This window comes from Emys orbicularis, chromosome 1 (assembly GCF_028017835.1).
Source record: "Emys orbicularis isolate rEmyOrb1 chromosome 1, rEmyOrb1.hap1, whole genome shotgun sequence".
NCBI classification, from domain to species: Eukaryota; Metazoa; Chordata; order Testudines; family Emydidae; genus Emys; species Emys orbicularis.
Genome location: NC_088683.1, coordinates 110,695,045 through 110,710,252, shown reverse-complemented (window position 1 = coordinate 110,710,252; position 15,208 = coordinate 110,695,045). Strand labels below are relative to the sequence as shown.

At 42.1% G+C, this 15,208-nt stretch overlaps 1 protein-coding gene across 1 annotated transcript in view; it reads right to left on the bottom strand.

The window, feature by feature from the left end:
• MTPN (myotrophin) overlaps window positions 1–15,208 on the bottom strand; it is a 60,226-nt gene that overhangs the window by 25,385 nt on the left and 19,633 nt on the right. Inside the window, exons 2-3 of the mRNA XM_065402285.1 lie at window positions 5,190–5,303; window positions 4,012–4,095 (exon numbers count right to left, since the gene is read on the bottom strand). Of these exons, the coding sequence (XP_065258357.1) occupies window positions 4,012–4,095; window positions 5,190–5,303 (198 nt within the window). The remainder of the gene's footprint in view (window positions 1–4,011; window positions 4,096–5,189; window positions 5,304–15,208) is intronic.

Below are 15,208 nucleotides of genomic sequence, written 5' to 3'. Positions count from 1 at the left end.
TGTTTAACTTGGATAAAATGCACCTGAAGCTTTTGGCTAATTAAGGAAAATCTCACAGCCCTTCCAGAATCATAGTAATGCAGGGCTGGAAGGGACCTCAAAAAGTCATCATGATCCTGCCTCAGCTCAGGCTGGACAAGTAAACCTAGACCATCCCTGACAGGTTTTTGTCTAAATCTGTTCTTAAAAATCCGCATTGGTGAGGCTTCCACAACCTACTTTGGAAGTCTATTTTAGAGACCAACTACCCTTTAGTCAGAAAGTTTTCCTAATATCTAACCTAAGTCTCCCTTGCTAAAGATTAAGCTGATTACTTCTTGTCCGATCTTTAGAGGACATGGAGATCAACCAATCACAATCCTCTTTATAACAACCCTTAACATATTTGAAGACTTATCAGATTCCCCCCCTCATTCTCCTTTTCTCAAAAGGAAACATCCCCAGTTTTTAATTATTTCTCATAGGTCGGGTTTCTGAAATTTTATTATTTTTGTTGCTCTCCTCTGGACTGGACACAATACTCCAGCTGAGGTCTCACCTGTGCCAAGTAGAGTGGGACAATTACCTTCCACGTCTCACAAACAACATTCCTGTCAATGCACTTCAGAATAATAATAGCCTTTCACAACTGCATCATACTGACGACGCAAATTGCAAATGACTATAAACCACCAGATCCTTTTTTGCAGTACTGCCCCCTAGCTAGTTAGTCCCCATTTTGGAGTTGGGTATTTGATTTTTCCTTCCTAAGTATAGTACTTTGCACTTGTTTTTAATGTATTTCATCTTGTTGAATTCAAACTAATCCTCCAATTTGTCACATTTGTTTTGAATTCTAATCCTGTCCTCCGAGGTGCTTGCAACCCCTCCCAAATGTGTGTCTTCTGAAGATTTTAAGGATACTCTCCACTCCATCATCCAAGTCTAATGAAAATATTGAATAGTAGCAGACCCAGGACTGAACCCTGCAGAACCCCAATAGAGATGCTCTCCCAGTTTGACAGCGAACAATTGATAACTACTCTGAGTACCATCTTTCAACCTGTTGTACACCCACCTTATAGTAATTTCATCTAGACTACATTTCCCTAACTTGTATATGAGAAATGCTACAGTACTTCACCACATCAGAACAGTTTAAAAAGGAAATTAACTTGGCAGAACTACTGTGATAAAAAACAAAGACATGTAGTCCTAATATTCATGTACTCTTTTAGAATTCATATTTCATTAGCTATTATCATACTAAATTTTTTCATTTCCAGTAGTTACTTTACCTTTTCTTGGAAAAAAAGCAGTTGGTAATCTAAATTAGAAGCAATATATATTCCATGCAGAATCCTTTAACACTTGTTTTTAATTAGTTTGTGAATAACCCATTAAGAGTTCTACTGCCTGGGCCAGGAAAGTCCTAACCATAATAGTTTGACCTATATACACACTCGTGGAGAATTTACAATGTTAAATTGAAATTTACTTCTGAGGGCATTCTGCACCAAAACATTTAAAATTCTGCAAGCTTTATTTGTCAATGAATAAATGCGCAGGCTCCAGCATGGCAGTGGGGAGCAGAGGCCACTGGTTGTACAAAGGTGGGAGATCACCCTGCAGCCTCCCCACCCCCACAACAAGGACTCAGTGGTGAGACTGCACCTGACCCTGACACAGCACAAGGCCTGGGCTTACCCCAGGAACACCCTGGGGCCCTGCTCCTCTGTGCCAGGTGCACCAGGTGAGGGGCAGGCAGGATTCAAGTGTGCAGGGGCTCAGTGGGGGGGGATCCAGGTGTGGGGTGAGAGGATTCTGTGTGGGATAATCTGGGTGCAGGCAGCTCAGTGGGGGAGATCTAGGTGTGGGGGGAATCTGGATGCACAGAGGCTTGTGTGTGTGTGTGTGGGGGGGGTTTCCAGGTGTAGGGGCAATGGGACTCTACTGGGGCTTCCAGGTGAAAGTGGTTGGGCATCAGCAGAGGGGTGCTTGGTGGGGTGGGGGTCAGGGGTGTAGGGATCTGGATGTGGGGGCTCAGGGTGCTGCAGGGGCTGAGGCTTGTCAGGGTGGGGGTATGAGTGCAGACAGCTCAGTGGGGGGGTGGTCTGGGTGCAGGGGTGGGGGTCTGGAGGCCAGGGGTCTGGATACAGAGGGGCTCTAGATGCAGGGGTTGAGATTCAGTGGGGTGGGTTTTGGTATGGAGGGCTAGGGGGGGTTCTGGGTTTACAAGGTGATACTTGGCAGGGGTGTCTGGGTATGGGAGGTCCGGATGCATGGGGGTTGGGTGGATGGGGGAGCAGCTCCCTGTACAGTGAGTCCTACCCCCGCAGCAGAGGAGCAATGGAGGCAGGAAGCAGGAGAGGATGCTGAGCTTCCTGCAGCTGGGGGAGGTTTTTGGGGGTGGGTCTGACATAGCCACTCTTGCAGGGGAAGAGGAAATCCCGTCCTCCCCTGGCTCCAGCCCAGCAGGGACTAGCAGCTGATCCCGCTCAGGGTAGGAGCCACTAGGTGCGATGTCCCTAGCCTTGCAGTGATTTACCTCTCTGCCGGCTGCTCTGGGTGCCTGAAACAATGTATCTGCACAGCATGGGAGTGGTGCGCAACTGCTCTTGCAGCTTTCCTATGCATCCCTGTCAGAAAGTCATTTTTCCGCAGGAAAGCAAAGAAATCTGTGGGGGACAAGAATTCTGTGCACAAGCAGTGGCGCAGATTTCCCCCAGGAGAAGAAATTGTATAGTGAGATGCTGCAAATAAGCATTAAGCAAAACTGTAAACCAGGGTATGTAGTGGGATAAAGATTAAAAAAAGAATATATGCTGCTGGGTGCACAGAAACACAGGAGCTTAGACTCCTGAATGGAAGGTCCACCCAGATTGCCTGTTTGGAACTCTGGGGGTTTTGAATTTGAAGGATTGTTGGTTGGCTCCTGGAGAAGATGGATCAGAGAGCGGGTGAGGAGCTGGACTGTGATCAGGAAAGAAAGCACTGCTGGGCTCTTAAAAGATTAGGCTTTCCCTAGTGGAGTAAATAGTAGAAGGGTTAGTGAAAGCTATTGTGTTTAATCAAAGTAATTACAAGTTTCAAATCCAGAAGTTGAAGGTGGAATTAACTGGTGGGGTTTTGAAGAGATCTGCAGGGCCCTCAAAGTAGAGTTAGGAAAAGCAACCAAGATCCCCTGATATTTTACAGGCATGTCCTGAGAGGAAGCTAAAGGGTAAAAGGTTGAACAAGTGTTGAACAAGGTATGCACCAGGAAGGGGGAAGATCATAATAGCACTGTATTTTGAGATTTCATTCATTAAGTTAGTATCAGGAATACACTTAAATGCATAAATTAAGATTGCTCTAATAGTTTCTGAAAGTGCATCAGTTCTGTAATAAAGTTACAGAAACTGTAGGATGTCAGCAAAGAGACTAAGCCTGACAGTACATCTACACTTACAAGTCATTCAACTGAGAAAGTTGTACTCCATTTTGACAGTGATCTTAAAGGGTCAGTAAAATCACTTCTCATTATAACTAAATTCTACTGACTAAACAGATTTTCTATTTCTATTGCAACCAATACAGACTGTGGGGCTCTGGATAACAATGCCCAAATAAGAGTAGGGAGATCAAAAGACATTTCAGAATTAAAAATAGTTAGAAAAGGGAAATTTTTAAACAGGACTTTTCCCCGGTCACCCTTCCAGCAAATATGCTGGACTCTGAAAAAGCAACCAAGTGTTGCATCTACCAAAATACGGAATGCCAAATGATAGTCTTACATAAAATGAGCAGACATAACCACTCCATTTTTTTACCTGCTCCCTTGGCCCACGTGCAGCAAGTCAGCAGCAGCAGCACCAAATGTTGGTTTCTGCATAATGAAGTGCCAGCCACTGTCCTGATGACATGAATGACTATCCTGTTCAGTTATTTTGAACTTACTTGATCCACCTTGTTATTGTTAAAGTCAGAGTACTGAACTTCATCAATGGGCAAGTTATAAGCGCTAGTACTGGGTAAACATTTAAGTCTCACCTTTGACAGAAGCAATTTCACACAAGTGACATGACCCTCATAGACTGCTGATAGGAGTGGTGTGATATGATGTTTATCTGGAGCCTGTAAAGACAGGAACCACGACAATTATTGAAGCACAAGTTCACACTTGTATTTAAAAAGGTTACACTTCAGCCTTTATGGTATGTACATTGGTTTTTACTATAATGAAAAGTTAACAAAAAAACTAACCATTTTTCAGTGTACCCACCCTCCTGAACAAAACAAAACAAAACAAAAGCCAGGAATTTCAAAGTTACTGTTTTAAAAAAAGATTTTCCTGTTGCAGACTGGTAACTTTCTGGAAAGCTTTCTTGGCTCATATCTCCACAACAGCTTGGCTACAAAACACCAAGTTTGTTTTATTCGCCTTGCTGGAAAGTCCGTTTAGTTTAGTTTTGGTTTTTTTCTGGGGTGGAAGGGGAATAGTTAAAGCGATATTAATGCCATATTATCCAGAATAGCTACAGGTTCAGAGCAAGATGTAACAGAAATAAAAGGAAAGCAGAAGAGAGAACACCAGTGAAAAGGAAGTGTCCACCTCTCCCCAATGCAAGGAAGCAAAGAAGAGAGACTTGTAAGTTAAGTCCTTAACTGGTCAATTCCAAACAACTTTCTAAAGTTTGGGAGTTTTAAAGTGTGCAGAATTATTGATGTGTACTGTTTACAGGTGCTAGCTGTAGTCCTCACAAACCTCTGGGTGAATTGGAGAGAAAAGTTTGCCTTAGTTGCCACTCTGTCATAACTTAAGTTTAAACAAGAATCGTCTCCCAATATAGCAATGTATAACAACTTCACAATATCTTAAACTCTCAAAAAGGCCAGATGTGACTGCTGAGTCCTGGTTTTCACTGACCAGACTTAATCTGTATTTTTAATGGAAACTAGCAAACGGAACTTGATTTCTGGACTGTGTGTAATTTACATGCTATAAAATTAATATGTAAAGGTCAGTTTAAGCTTCAAGCCTGTTTTGTTCTTAAAACCTTTCACTCAGTGATCTCTCAATTACATGAAATTGATACATTTCATTTGATACATTTGCCTCAGTCTTTCACAATGAGTCTTTCACAAAAAGCTCTTTACACATCTAACCCAAACAATTACACAAGGCACACAACATAAGTCAAAGTTTTCCTGCAATTTCCTAAACATACATTAATATCAGCTCCTTTTAATAGCAGAAATTCCAGAATCTCAAGCTGCCCACAATCTGCTGCATAGTGAAGAGGTTTCCTCCCACCTTCCAGTGTTCGGTTGACATCTTCACCCTTATAAAAAACAAAGTAAAACGTGTTAGATTTCCTTATTTATGCAATATCCTTTAAAATAGAAACAGAAGGTCCAACATCTCAGATACACTGAACAATTCACTTGCCCCCAATCCCGCAAACATTAAGTTACTACTTAAGAAAAATCCCAAGAGACTGGGGTCTTGCACTTTTTCAGATGCAGACAACATTCCAGAGATTGCCTTGCAGTCTACCTCCCCTCTCATGATTGAGCAACATCTATATGTCAAATACAGCAATTGCTTACTTAGGAAGTTAAGTATTGAGTATTTTTAGACAGACTTAATCCAATAAATGTTTGTTCTCTGAAGAAAGATGGAGATAAAATGTGAGACTGCCACCTCCCTTTGCTCCCCTCCCTCTGCACATATTTTCATGCAGCTCGATTCCCTTTTCCTCTAAACCAACTGTGCAGCCTTCTAACCCTACTGCACATGCTGCTTAGCTGCCTCATTTTCTCCTCCTCTGGGCATTCTTCTGTTGGTGGATGGCAGCTACAGTAACAGCCAAGAATGGCTCTTATTTCCACCCCCTTTTCCTTTCATATGGCAGCTGCCATACCAATCACCCTCACTAACCAATAGAGATAGTGAGGCTAACTTGTTCTGCTTGTTTCAATCAGCTTTTACAGGTCTCTTTACAATGAGGAGACTGGACACCTTTAGAAGAGAGTCAGAATGATATGATCAGCACCAATCTAAAACCTAAATGGCAGTTTTTGAAATATCTTTCATTTTCTGTAAACTTAAGGATGTACTGAAAACAGCCAACCAAATCAGGGTGAAGAAAAAGGGATAATTAATGCTACTCCTTTAACAGGACCAAGGTAAGTATTCACTTGTGAATTCACTAGATAAACAAAATAAAAAACTAATTATTGCAATATACCAGTTGAATTTCCCTCAGCCAATGTACACCATCCAAAATAAAACCAGGTCATTGTCACCTAGCAACAACTGAAAGCTTTAGACTCTGAACACTGACAGGTACCATGTGTTAAGTGAATCAGTGTGCAAATGAATTTAGCACTTGAGGGAAGATGCTGGTTTTTACAGCCTTGCTGCATATATCCTTCAGGTGTTCACAAAAAGATACTTCAAAAGCAGCAGCAATTCAAGGTTCCATCAAAATTCCCTGCCAGTCTCTACTCCCACCGTGCAAATCTCATGAAGTTCACAAAAGCATGCCCCAACTTGCTCCGCTTCCAGCAGAAGGCTGCTGGACCTCATCACCACCACCACACTGGCCTGGGAGTTCCAGAGCTCAAGTTAAACATTGCTTTGTCACTAATTTGAAGCTGTATTTAAATTCACGAGTTGATCAAAATTTCTAACTCAAATATTAACTAAAACTTTGGTTCTGTACATTAACTCTCACTCATGGGGAGTCCAGCAAATAAAATTCTCATTCTTGGGCAGTTTTGGTTACAGAGTGGCAAACAAAAGAGTTGTCTGAAACAAACTATTTTTAGAGAGTTATTTCTGAACCCTTTGCCAAATTTGCTTGGAATTTGGTAAAATAAGTTCTACTTCTGTCCCAGTTTTCTCATTTTAAAGCCAACATAATTTGTAAATTATAAAAGAAGGCCAAAATTGGGCTTGTAATGGAACCAGTAGCAACCTTACCTATGGACACCTGATGCTGTGCCATAATTATAGCTGGAGTATTCTGGACACATGTATCTTCAGGCACTCTAAACTGATTGTTTATGGATAAAGTAAGAGTGCACTTTATACTCAATAAAGTACGAGACAAGGATATTTTCTCCTCCCTTATCTTTCCCTTGGAAAGTTTAGGCAACTAGCTTCATGAATAATCATTACCCTGCATACGTCAATGGCTTAGTAAGTTCCATAGTTAATACAAATTAGCCAGACTGCTGCCAGTTTTGGCTAGCTCAGCATAAATATTCATTGTCAAAGATATGCAAATAACTAGGATCCTCCAAAACAGAGAAAGCTAAGCTCTGTCCATTCACTTCTCTCTCTCCCATTCCATTATAAAACAATGTAGTGAATGCCTTTGTATTTTTGGCAGTAACTTTGTATTTGGAGTAACTTTGGAAGAGGCTAATTTGGGATAAGATACTTTTTCAGCAATGACAACTTTTACACATGTAGTTGATCAGGAACAAATAATCCGATATAACTCCACTTTGTAGGCGAACGCTAGATTAGAGCTGATATTACCCACATAAATTTAACTATCAATGGTAGCACAAATTGTACATTGTTGTACCACACCCTCAATTTGTAATAACCTGCCACATATTGACTTGTCTCTACCTTAACATTTATTGATTATACACAAGTATAACCAACTCAAATGCACTAAACAATTTTGTTGATGCACAAGGAATAGCAATAAAACCACTCACCAATGTCAACACATTACTCACCTTAATCAGATCTGCTCCTTTTATATATTCATAGGCTTTTCAGAGAAATTGTTAAACCCGCTGGAAAAAGTTCTGAGTAAAATTGTTCTTCTGGTACAAGAATTAGGAGAACTTCATAAGCAACTTGTCAATATAATGTTATTAAAATCTTGGTAACCTTTTAAAATTATATTAATATTGAACATTTTATAGTTGAAATCCTCTGTCCTTCATTGTGCCCCTCCCTTCCCCAACAGGACTCCTGAAAGCCTCAGTTCAAAACTTAACCACAAATCAAGTTCTTTCAACAATCATTCCAATTTTTCAAAATTAACAGGTCTCATTTTAGAGTTCTCCATTCTTTGAGAACAACAGTCAGCAGGTTTCTGGAATGTGGCAATTCATTATCAAAATATATTTCAGATTGTTTATTCATTGACAAGAATGTGGCCAACAGTATGCTTTTTAAAACTGTTTAGCAATACATCCCTGAGGGGGGAAATAAGTCAGGTTAGGTTGAGATTTCAGCTTTGGACAAGGTTCTGAACTATACTAGGCAGTTTGGGAATTTATCAATTCCAGCCCCCATTATTTCATTTGTTAGAACTGAAAGGCTCCCAGGACAGGCTTGTAGTATCTGCGCTTGAATAATTTTCTGATTAAGTCCAACCATTTAATTTAATTCTTCAATTCTTTTGCAGCTCAAATTGTAGAAGTGAATTAGACTTTATTGTCTTTGTCCCTACAATTCACTATGACATCAGCCCATTAAGAAGGCACAATGAGTAAGTTTAATGATAAATTATAAATTCCAAGTCACACAATTAAGTGATAATTTAAAAGCTCATTATTTTCCTGCTAGCCTATTAAACCACACTAGACTAGTATCTTTCCATTTTGGCTCAGTGCCCTTTAAAAATGTCACCAAGGTGCAACTAAAAGACTGTTTATTTATTTGGAAGCTGTGATCTTGAATAAAACTGTAAAGAAATGTTTTAACACCAACATCCAACCCCTCCTGAAGTAATTAAAGGATTTTTTTTGGATTCTGGGTTGCCTGTTCAAATCCTAAAAAGCAGTGTAAGTTCACCTTCACATACCACCTCTTCCATTTCTCACTAATACCATCAGATGCAACAAGATACCTGGTGACAGGAAGGGCATGATTTAGATTACTGGATAGACTAGTCACTTCAAGGAAAGTAATATGACTTCACTGATTTACACTCAGAGTAAGAACAGTTTTTTTTCTTAATTTAAATGACTTCCCTACAGAAAGGAATTTGAGAGGAAATAAATTGGGTAATAAATTCCAATTTATATGTTTCCCAAAAATTCCCAATCAAGATTAGAGAATGTATTTTAAATCTTCTCCACAGATCTTTGTTTAAAATCAGATATTCCCTGAAATAAAATTTTAAGGAAAGCTTTCAGTGCTAAACACTGCAGTTGAACTGTATTTCCAACTCTTTTTCCACTCTCAACTGATGACTATATCAAGAAGGCCAAGGGGCAGTAATATTGGTAAATATTGGATTAACTTTGGACATTTGATTTTAAAATTGGCACCTAAAACCTTTGAGATCTCTAATGTAAAAGCTAAGTAAGAAACCCCGAGTATTTCAAACCTTTGATTAGGGTGCACTTGTTCAACAGGAACTATAAGAAATAAATTAAAGCTACAGATTATATCAAAATGTTTTTCCTCTGCCATTTCTCTGAACTCCCAGTTTTATTAGTTGGTTTTATGCAAAATATATATATATATGTGTGTATGTGTATGTGTATGTGTATGTATGTATATATATATATATATACATACATATATACATATATACATATATATACACACACACACACACACATACACTTATGATCATTTCTATTACCATTGCAAAGAACTACAAACCATATATTCCCCCTTGACCAAGCATGAGAGAAACAAAGACATTTATTGATGGCGAATTTAGACTTCGAGTGGAGGAGCAGCAAATGTGGAATTTTGTATGTTGAAAATGTGGTGCAGCCAGTCTGCAGGGTACAGCAGGTGCAGGAATGGTGAAGCGTGGGTGAGAGTAGAGGGTACATCCGGTGTCTTAGCTTTGTTTTATTGTTGGATATTGGTAGGCTCCCCGCCCCATACCAAGGGGGTCACACATGCCAGCTACAAAAGAATAAATCTATTTTGCCTAAAAATGAGAACTGTCACCTACACAGCATTCATAAATGTGAATAAAAAAACCATGTCCTGTGGTGGAACTTGGCACCTCTTATCCGTTCTCTTGGAAGTGGGTGTCAGAATAGGGAGTTTGCCAAAGAATTTTCATGGACTAAGTGGCCTCTTTAATAGGCAGAGCCACTCTAGTATGTCCCGCAGAATGCAAAATATCCACTAATATGTGTGGATTATCCTGGACCAGTTCAATCTGAATACGTATGGAGGTGGCTACCTTTTCATAAATTCCTGGTACATTCTGTAACATCCAGTACTGGGGAGGATGGTTCCAAGACAGTGGCCTCATCTGGTGTAGAGTGTTGAGAGGAGGTACTATAAAGTCCATCTGCTCTGTTTTCTGCTGAACATCTGTAACAGGAGGGTCAGATTCTGGAGGGATAAGATGCCTCCGTTACTGGTGTCAGTACAAAGAACAGCACTCTGGTGGGGATTTAGAATAGAGTGATGTCTAGGAAAAGATGACCTTGAGTCATGGGAACAAATCCACACCCCTAAGCACCACTGCCAAGCTGACCTAAACTTGCAGTTTAAGTGCAGCCAAGTCAATGGAATATTTCCATCAACCTAGCTACCATCACTCAGGGACACAGACGTACTACAGTTACAGAAAAACCCCTTCTATCACAGTAGTGTGTATCTACACCAGTGGCCCCCAAATTGTGGTGCATGCCCCCCTAAAACCTTCAGTGAATGTGCAGTGGGGCCTGGGCCAGCCACCATGCGGGATGGGAAGGGAGCACCATGCTTCCAGCCCTACTCCGCCCCCAGACCACCTCTGCCCCCAGCCTTGCTTCTCCCCCAACCCCATTCAGCCCCCCAGTCCTGCTCTGCCTCCAGGCCCAGGCCAGCCCCCTAGGGGGGGATGGGGGGGAGCACCATGCTTCCGGCCCCACAACAGATCAGCTCCTCCCCCAACCCCGTTAAGGCCCTGGTCCCGCTCTCAATAGCGGAGCTGGGGGCAGCCTTGACTATGCAGTAATGGAGGGGGGCATGGACAGATTTTGTTAATGGTACAGGGGAGCGGTGCAACTGGAAAAGTTTGCGTACCACTGATCTACACTATCGTACGACACCAGCACAGCTGATGCTATAGTTCTACTGCTGTAGCACCTGTAGTTGTAGACATGGCTTAAGTCTGCATTTTTAAAATATCCATTGTTTGTGTTGCTGCTCGGTGGTTCCACAAGCTACAACAGGGTGAAAACTGGCTGGTCTAGTCAGTTTTCACTGATCTCTGATTCTTGTGTCTTGGGGGTGGGGTGGAGCAAGGCAAGGAAGGAAGCAATGACACTGACAAGATCAGCTCAGTTTCAAGTTAGAGTAGAAAGAAAGAACTAGGAGTAATACAGGAGGTTGGTCCGCCCCGCCCTCGCTTACTTCCTCTTCTACCCAGGTGCTCCTTCCCTCCTCCACCTATGGCTTGAGAAATACTTTTACTCCTGAGTGCATTCTGTGCCAAAAAAATTCTGCAAGTTTTATTTGTCAATAAATAAATGCGGAGGCTCCAGCATGGCAGTGGGGAGCTCAGGCTACTGACTGCATGGAGGTGGAAGATCACCCTGGACATGGACTTAGCAGTGAGGCTGCACCCGACCTGACACAGCAAAGGCCAGGGCTTGCCCCACAAACACCCTGGTGCCCTGCCCCTCTGCGCCACGCGTACCAGGTGTGGGGCAGGTAGGCTCAACCTGGCAGGATCCAAGTGTGAAGGGGCTCAGAGTGGGGGGATCCAGGTGTGGGGTGAGAGGGTTCTGTGTGGGACAATCTGGGTGCAGGCAGCTCAGTGGCAGAGGGAGGGGGGTAGTTGCAGGGGGGGGGGGGGATCTGGATGCAGAGGCTTGTTGTGGGCAGATTCCGGGTGCAGAGACTTCCAGGTTCAAGTGGTTGGGGATGTCTGGGTTCTTGTGGAGTGGGGCTTGGTGGGGTGGGCGTCGGGGGCTCAGGGTGGTGGGGCTCTTCAGGACGGGGGGTTGAGTGCAGGGAGCTCGGTGGGGGGTGATCTGGGTGCAGGGGTGGGGGGTCCGGAGGCAGGGGGTCTGGGTGCACCGGGTTGAAGTTCAGTGGGATGGGGTTAGGGTATGGAGAGCTAGGGGGGGTTCTGGGTGTACAGGGTGAGGCTTGGCGGGGGTGTCTGGGTATGGGAAATCTGGATGCACCAGGGTTGGGCAGATGGTGGAGCAGCTACCCATACAGTGACCCCTACCCCCGCAGTAAGGAGCAATTGGGGCAGGAAGCAGGGGAGGATGGTGAGCTTCCTGCAGCTGGGGGAGGTTTCTGGAGGTGAGTCTGACACAGCCCCAGCCACTCCTTGCAGGGGAAGAAGTCGTCCAGCGTTCTCCCACCTCCAGACTAGCAGCTGATCCTGGCGCAGGATAGGAACTACTGGCTGGGGTGTCTCCAGCCCCACGGTGATTTATCTCTCCGCCAGCTGCTCCAGGTGCCTGAAACAATGTACCTGCACTACTTGGGAGGGGTGTGTGACCGCTCATGCAGCTTCCCCTTTCTTCCCTGTCAGAAAGTCATTTTTCTGCAGGAAGCAAAGAAATCTGCGTGGGACATGAATTCCCCCAGGAGTAATACTTTATACAGACTCTCTAATTTCTATTCCTCACTACTACAGAAGTGAAGTCGTAACAGCCTCTACCACAAGGAACAGAGTTCTGGAGGGCAGGCTCAAGAGATTAGCTGAGCAGGCAGACAAGGGGTGAGAGGAGACCGTTCAGATATGGAGAGTCAATAAATGTATTTTTGGCAATGGGAAGGTGAATGTAGACAAGTATTTATTGGGGTAGATTCAGAGCCTGTTTTCTCCAATTAGTTTCACTAGGCAGTGCAGTTGAGGTGATTGAGGACAGGGCTGGTAGCCAGGAATTCCTAGAGTGCATCCACACAGGAAGATTGCATACCTATTTGCAAACAACATCCCAGATCTTCACATAGTGTAGCAACAGTATAAGTGCTAGTACTCAGGTCTAAGGCATTTTATTATGTCAGAAGCAGGTAAGACCCACGTCTACCCTCGCACTTATGCCTTGGCTGGAAAACAGGCATAGTATTTTCTTGTTTAATACAAGGCCTTGAATTCCCAGGAAAATCGACAAGTTAAAATACTTGCCCTATCTCTGTGAACCTTGCCTGCCTTCCAAGAGCATTGCCTAGTAAATGAAAATTCAACTTTACAATGCTTTTTATATATATAAATATATATATATCCTTTGAAAGTGCTATACAAGCACTATTACACCTCTGTTGGCTTATGACAACAAAAGGTAAGGTATAGTATAGAGGTCTACTTTGGTGGCTGTAATGTCAATGGCAAACAAATATCCAATTTGCCCAACTCTAATCAAATGCAATCTGAAATCCTTTGTCTCAATCTAAAGAATAGGATTCCAGAAACAAACTGCTAAACAAACTGAACCACTGAGCCATCTGTGTTTTGGCTGTTGTATCAGCATTTTTAGACAAAAAAACCCTGCAAAGCATTTGAGTATTTCTATAGAACAAGGATGAACTCTATATTTTCTAGTGAGAGCTTCTAGAAGCTTGTCCCTCTCTCCTGACTTCAGAAAACTAAGTAGAAATTTTACACACAATTCAAAAATGAAAATAATGCCCATACACTTTAAGCATTGGTATTGAGTTCAAAGGGTAGAAACTCACCTGGTTAGAATATTTAGTGAAATATTTCCAAGGGAATAAATCTTAAATATACACCTAATAACTGACTGAGTGATACTAATTCACAACATTTTAACTGATAAATAAAGAGCCACAATGAACATAGGCTCAAAGTTCACAGTATTGGCTGAAATAGGAACATAAATCTGTTATGCGTGTCTGATTAGCCGATAACAAGACTGTTCAAAGTAAAGTGTGAAATTAAGTCCTCCAGTAAGTTTCCTTTGTGGCAACATTCTCAGCCTCTCACCAGCACTGAATACACTACATTTGCAAGCCAGAAGAGTAAGGCCTGGTATACAGTTAAAATTTAGGTTGATGTATCTATGGCATACCGGGGTGTGAAAAATCCACCCCCGAGTGCCATAGCTATACTGGCCTAAGCCCTGGCATAGACACAGCTAGGTCAATGGAAGAATGCTTCCATCGACCTAGCTATCATCACTCAGAGAAATGGTGTTACTGCCGCAACAAAAAAACCTTTCAATTGCTGTAGGCTACATCTACATTATGGGGTTATGTCAGTATAGCTACAGTACAATGCACCACCTTTAGATCACCAGGTGGTACAAAGATTTGATAAGTGTCGGTTATCAAATTAGTAGAGGATAATTTGTTTTTTGCATGTTACTATGCAAATGTTTGGCACCCATCTTAAACTACAGTGAAAACTACTCAGTTTGCAAGCGATTATGTGTGTGACCAATACATGGGTAAGGGTTTAAATTGTTTGAAACACTACAGACATGTATTTTACCCCTTACCCACAATTTTGAGTCCCCACTCAAGTTCATTCCTGCATATAATATTTTTCCCTGCAGTGCAGTTATAGACTGAAATACTAACTTGGCCAATTTTACATTTTTCACTCCTGCTAGGAAACAATATGCAACAAGAAAATAATGTGATTTGGAGGAAAAGTGAGATCTGACAAAAATAAAACATCCTTGTACTTCTCCTGTATATGGTGCTTCCTCTGTGGCACAACAGGAACAGGGTGACTGGGTTATCATAGATTTCATTCTGGCATTTCTAGGGAAGTGTTATGTACAGGAACAGAAAAAGAAGCAAGCCAAAAGAGGTGGCCTAGTGATAACTGTTAAGTCCAAGCATGGTCTCTCATTCCCTGAGCCATATTGAAGAGAAGCATCAATAGACTGAGGAATGAAATACTGGCAGAAATAAATAAGAGTGAGAGAAAAGGCACAAAATTTAAGAGGTAAAGGAGAAAGAAAAAAGAAATGAGTTAATACTGTTGGGAAAGACTATTCAAGAAGTCTGATGACCAATGAAATAGTTTGTTGAACTGGTAGTTTAAGTTTCAAAACAGCCCACCCCCAGCAATTGTACAGTGTAGGACAAGAATGACAGACAGTTACCCCATTTCTTCGTTTGAGTCCCTGTTCCATCTGACAGAAGATCACCTGGAACTTAAATGTCTGGGTAAGACATGGGAATCCATGGACCAGTGGCCTAGCTTCTCTCAAGCTACTTAAAGATATAGCTTGAACTCAAGGATTCCCATTTAATCCTTTGTCCAATAAACCTTGTATCAGACTTTCTTCTGAGTTAGAGAGGAGATTAGTTCTA